At 34.8% G+C, this 5,957-nt stretch overlaps 2 protein-coding genes across 2 annotated transcripts; both read right to left on the bottom strand.

Annotated features, from left to right (window-relative positions):
• Positions 1-1,254: 1,254 nt before the first annotated feature.
• Positions 1,255-2,599, bottom strand: LOC127156612 (histone H2B-like). Its single transcript, XM_051099565.1, has one exon. It carries the CDS (start codon positions 2,367-2,369, stop codon positions 1,995-1,997), a length of 375 nt encoding a protein of 124 aa, XP_050955522.1. The 5' UTR covers positions 2,370-2,599; the 3' UTR covers positions 1,255-1,994.
• A 535-nt stretch (positions 2,600-3,134) lies between these two features.
• On the bottom strand, positions 3,135-3,640 carry LOC127156634 (histone H4). The gene has a single exon (XM_051099585.1). The coding sequence runs from the start codon at positions 3,628-3,630 to the stop codon at positions 3,319-3,321; it is 312 nt and encodes a 103-aa protein (XP_050955542.1). The 5' UTR covers positions 3,631-3,640; the 3' UTR covers positions 3,135-3,318.
• Between the last annotated feature and the right edge of the window lie 2,317 nt (positions 3,641-5,957).

Here is a 5,957-nt window from a genome sequence, read left to right on the forward strand (position 1 = left end):
ATATTTCATATATAGTACAGTCATCTGTAAATATTTTTCCTCCCTGTTTTCTTGAAGTGATAACATACAGAGCCTTTAAAATAATAAATAAAGCAATAAATAATACTGACTTTTTCATGCACACAAGCAACTGTTTTGCGCCCTTGAGAAATTGCATGCTTATGCAATACAAGCATTTCTAGTTTTACATAACCTATGTCTTTGTGAATCATTGCCATCTTACAATGAATAAAATGAGAGTCTGGATGCACATGAACAACAGAGATCGACTTGCTCAAAATTTGGCTACCATAAAGGCCCTGATATACTTCGAACGAATTCGAAGAACGAACTATGATGTCATTTCGAACAAAATCAGGCCAAAACGAAGTTCGTTCTGAGATTTTTTCGCCAGTTCAAACAGCTCACCAAAGCAAACTTTTGGGGGAAGTTTTGGCTCCTAAACATCTTAGGGCTACCATTGGTTCATGGCCATTACGCAGTCGGAGAGTGTGTACTTTCCTAATAAAAGCCAAATTTGAAACACTTTTTACAGTACAAATCTTTTTATAGACCCTTGACCTTGACTAATTTTAGGCCATCACCCCTTTTTGTATCATTGTTTCTCTGCAACCACAGAGGATGTGTTAAATTGGACAATAGGCCTTGTTTTTATCATATTAAAGGTACCACCTAGGTCTCTTTAATACATAGTCTGTGGCAGCCAAGAAACCACACCACAAAATGGGCTGATGGCACAATAGGTGGCTCAGTCTGCATCCTGTATGTTTACTGTTTGCGTGCACGCACATAAAAGTCTCTAATTTTTTTTACCTTTGGAAAGGTCCTTGAAGCTACGTAATAGACGTCACAGTTACGTCACTTGCAGCTGTGCACGCATAGTGCAGAATTGCATTAAATATTATTTAACCCTCTGGTTGTGTTCGGGTCAAATTGACCCGGAAAAGATTTTCTTTTTCCCGAAAATACTAGTTAATGTTATCACATTGGACTCAAACTTACTGGCTTTGGTCACACTAGGTATAAGTACTTCCCTGATTTTTTTTTTTTTTTCCAAATTTTCGTAATTTTTTGTGGGTTTTATTTCACCTAGTCACACTTGTGGTGTTCCTGGTCAAAAATGACTGGACTCCAAACAATTGCTTATAAATCTGTCATTATGCTATATTATCATCAAAAATTGGATTCAGTCTTTTTGTCAGTCTTGTTTTCTTTCATTTAGGATTGGTTTTGTGTTTCTATTTGTATCTGATTAATCGTAGGTCTCATTTATCTGAAAGTAGGCAAAACCGTACAAAATTACACAAAGTTACACTTGTGTTCCCGGTCAAAAATGACCGGACTCCAGACAAGATTTCTACTCTCAGATAAATGAGGCCTACGATTAATCAGACGCAAATAGAAACACAAAACCAGTCCTAAATGAAAGAAAACAAGTTGACAAAAAGAATGAATCCAATATTTGGTGATAATATTTTATAAGCAGTTGTTTGGAGTCCACTTATTTTTGACAGGGAACACCACAAGTGTGACAGGAATCCAAACACAACCAGAAGGTTAAACCAATTACTATTAACATTTTACGTCACATTTATTTAATCTCACAGTTCTGGCTTTTTTTCTGTCTTAAGTTTATATCTCGTAACTCAGACTTTATAACTCGAAAATACTGAGTTTGTTAATTCTGAGGGAAAAAAAAGCTAGAAGTGTGGGATATAAACTCAGCTGAGAAGAAAAGAGAGAACAAGTAGTTTTTCCTTAATAGAATTGTGAGTTGTAATCTCAGAATTACAAAAATGCAGTCAAATTCATCCATAGCCTGCTACTTAAACCACCCACAAAAACACCATCCTGATTTCAGATCTGTAAGACTGTCCCACCATCTAATATCAATTTTGTATAATAACAGAAAAAAAAGCAGGAAAACTCTTTAACCGAAAACATGGGTGGCCCTTAAAAGAGCCTTTGGGGTTAAGTCAGATGATTTCTTTTTTTTACTTGGAGCTGGTGTACTTCGTCACGGCCTTTGTGCCCTCAGACACGGCGTGTTTGGCCAGCTCACCGGGCAGCAGCAGACGCACGGCGGTCTGGATCTCTCTGGATGTGATGGTGGAGCGCTTGTTGTAGTGAGCAAGACGAGAAGCTTCACCGGCGATGCGCTCGAAGATGTCGTTGACGAAAGAATTCATGATTCCCATCGCCTTAGAAGAAATACCAGTATCAGGATGAACCTGCTTCAGCACTTTGTAGACGTAGATAGCATAGCTCTCCTTCCTGGACCTCTTGCGCTTCTTTCCTCCTTTGCCGGCGGTCTTGGTGACGGCCTTCTTTGAGCCCTTCTTGGGCGCAGTCTTCGCTGGATCAGGCATGTTAGCTCGTAATAGTGAACAACACAATGAAGGATTGGAAGCTTGTACTGGGTATTTATTGAAAGCTCATGCTAATTATAGAGGGCTGGATTAGCTTTCTCTGATTGGGTGTTTTCGAGCAAACAACAAAGGAAACCTATTTCATTGGTCAGGTTGTTAAAGACACATCCACCAATCATAGCCTTGGAAATTTGAATTTTTTCACTTTGTCTCAACCTAACCGTCAGACACCTCCCCCACATGCTTGTTTTCCCGCTCGATGTCTTTGTAATAATCAGTTATAGCTTAAAGCTAATTAAAAAAAAAATAAATAACAAAAAAAACATTTTTTTTATGACAATTTAATTGTGTATTTGTGTGGATGTGTGCTAATTTCATAATTTGTTGGTGTTGTATCGCTTTATTCTTGTATTAGTTTGTGTAGATTAAATATGAGAACCTTTACTTAACCTGAAAGCATTCGCGTAAACTGAATGGCAAGATGTGAATTCAGAAGGTTAGCGTTGGACTATTCTACTGCTTTCACACAGTAAAATATCAATATTTGGCACATTCTTCTTTATTGACATTCATAGTTCTGGTGCGTGTAAAACGATTTTGTTCAGTTTTCACGGTGTTTCACAACAACAGTTAAAACGTACGGTTTCTTCAGTGATCAGCGAGTAATTGTAACAACCGTGAAAGCTTAAAAAAAAAACTGTAACGCACGTAGAATTAATTTTAAAGAAAACAAAAAAAAAAGAAAAAAAAAATCAATACCAAACTCACGACTAAATTGTTTTGTGTTGAAAGCATCTGAAACAAATTCAATAATAGAGTTACCACAAAACATTATTTGTGTAGTCTTGATATTATGTAGTTCATAAAAATCTTCCCGAAAGGTTCTTTTTCTGAAAATGCGGGTGGCTCTTAAAAGAGCCGTTGGGTTTGTTTGCTAGCACGCATTTGTTTAACCTCCAAAACCGTACAGGGTGCGTCCCTGTCGTTTCAGAGCGTACACGACGTCCATGGCGGTGACGGTCTTTCTCTTGGCGTGCTCAGTGTAGGTAACGGCATCGCGGATCACGTTCTCCAAAAACACCTTCAACACACCGCGAGTCTCCTCATAGATCAGACCGGAGATACGCTTGACACCACCACGGCGAGCGAGACGACGGATGGCGGGTTTGGTGATTCCCTGGATATTATCACGCAAAACTTTACGGTGACGTTTAGCGCCTCCTTTTCCGAGTCCCTTGCCGCCTTTACCTCTTCCAGACATGTTCACGCTTTTTCAGTCTTCCGTTACGTAGAACGACAATTATGAAATCTAAAGGCGTGGGAGAAGGGCTTTATATTCACTTACAGGACCTAGTGGAAACACACGAAGGCGGAGCTCTGCAACATTGCATCATTTGTGTTGTTCCGGAAGGAACAAAATGCATTTATCAAGGAAAATGCACATTTTGTTATTTTTATAATGGAGATTAACATTCCTGTAAATTGTGCAATTGTTGAATAAAGTATTTATAAAAAAAAAAAAAAATGCATTTATCAAATATGTAAAGGAATGAATAAATGAAAGAATAATTAAATAGAGACAAAATATGTTAACATAAAAAATAAATAAATATTTTATTCGTTATGCAAATAATAAATGAATACAAGGTATAGTTCAGTTTCCTTTTTCCATGGCTCACTGTCTCTAAACATTATTACTTTCACTGGTTAAATAAACAACATAACAAAATAAACAACATAGCAGTGCAAGTCACTGCCTATTTTTATGATGTTAAATTATTGGAATACTCAGGTTGTTATTGTTATTATATTCTGTCAAACTTATTTAGCTGTAAAACGCAATTCCTGTGTGTTGTAAACATAACAAGGAAAAGACAATACAAAACCATAATTAATGTCCTAAAGAACAGAACAGCACTATGAAAGGGAAGGTAAAAATACAACAGGGTCTTCTAATAATTTAAATTTCTTAAATTAACTAAATATTTGTCTTCTAATCTTTACATTTACAATACAATAAAACAAGAAAACAATGATTTTGTTTTAAGACCCTTACACTCATGGACATAGAATTTCCTCAAAATGAAAATATTTAGTTAAAGCAGAAAATGTGTGTTTCCCATTATTATACCAAAGTTATATCCTTTTTAGAGAACTGATAAGTCAAAATAACTCTAATTGTAAACCACGCATATGTCAGTCCAAAAGGCTGTGGTGTTTAAGCAAAACAAACAAACAAACAAATAAAAAAAGAAATAGAGATTATGTTGGTTCAGTGCAATTATTCATGTGCAATTATTGTGAATACTTAATCTATGTCTAAAAAGTTCAGAGGGTGGGTAAAGTGTATTTCCTCAGCGGTATATAAAAAGAAACATACATGGTTCTTAATACTGGCCTTGAGGGGAAAAAAAAATGATTTTGCAATATATTTTGGGTCAACAAAGTTGGAATTAGTTTGTTCGGTAAATTACGCCTAATAAAGTCTTGACCATTTATTTGTAAAAATGATAAATTCAGAGCTTCAGTTACACTGGACATTGTAGTTTTATCCAGCAGAACAAAAGGACAAAGAAAAAAGTGTGATAGTGACACAGAGATGTAAAACATTTAATGATTTTGATCAAGCTTAGGCATGAAATGGAAGACCAAAAATATCTACCCTGCTAGGGGCAAATGAACCAAGGTATGGTTATAATGCAGGGTTGGGCAATTAATTTTCCCAGGGGGCACATGATAAACTTGGGCGGTTGCAGAGGGCCCGACCAATGCACTTAACTCAGTTCTGCCAAATATATACTGCCAAATATATATATCTCTTTATATATATAAAAAAATAAATAAATAAAAAAAAATAAATAATAATAATAATAATAATAATAATAATAATAATAATAATAATAAAATAACTAAATAAATAAATAAAACTACATTAAATGAAACATGAAACATTAAATTAAACATTACAATCAAAAAATGAAGATGAGGAGCACACATTTATATCACTATTCAACAAACATTCACAAAAACAGTTAAAAAATTGCAGTGTTTGAAAAACTACCATCACTACGTTGTACAAAAAGCAAGTATTTCAAAGATTAGCATGACGCAGTTTCAGCGTTATGGACGTGAAATTTGCAGTCAAAACCTGAAACATAAATTCTTATAGATAACTTGTACAATCTATGTATATTTTTCTATAGCCCTTAGAAAAGTATCAGGATAATAGCAACAATATCTGCCGGATGGAGAAAGGGTGGCAATTCACAATATATATATATATATATATATATATATATATATATATATATATATATATATATATATATATATATATATAGGACTTTTTTTGTTTTCTTCAATATTTTATTTTTTTTTTTTTTCTCTGTGGAAAAGAAATCAATGATACGGACGTGAGAGTTCTGAAAGCGGAATTTATCCGACTACGGAATCCGCATTAAAGGCTTTAACAACGGAGAAGTCTCGTGGTTATTTAATAGGGCTTAACTAGTCGTTCATTTAAGCCATTATTAACTTACCGCACGTTTATATTAAAGCTAATAATACAAAACGAATCTTAATATTTTC

The sequence above is a fragment of the Labeo rohita genome, chromosome 25, assembly GCF_022985175.1.
Source record: "Labeo rohita strain BAU-BD-2019 chromosome 25, IGBB_LRoh.1.0, whole genome shotgun sequence".
NCBI classification, from domain to species: Eukaryota; Metazoa; Chordata; class Actinopteri; order Cypriniformes; family Cyprinidae; genus Labeo; species Labeo rohita.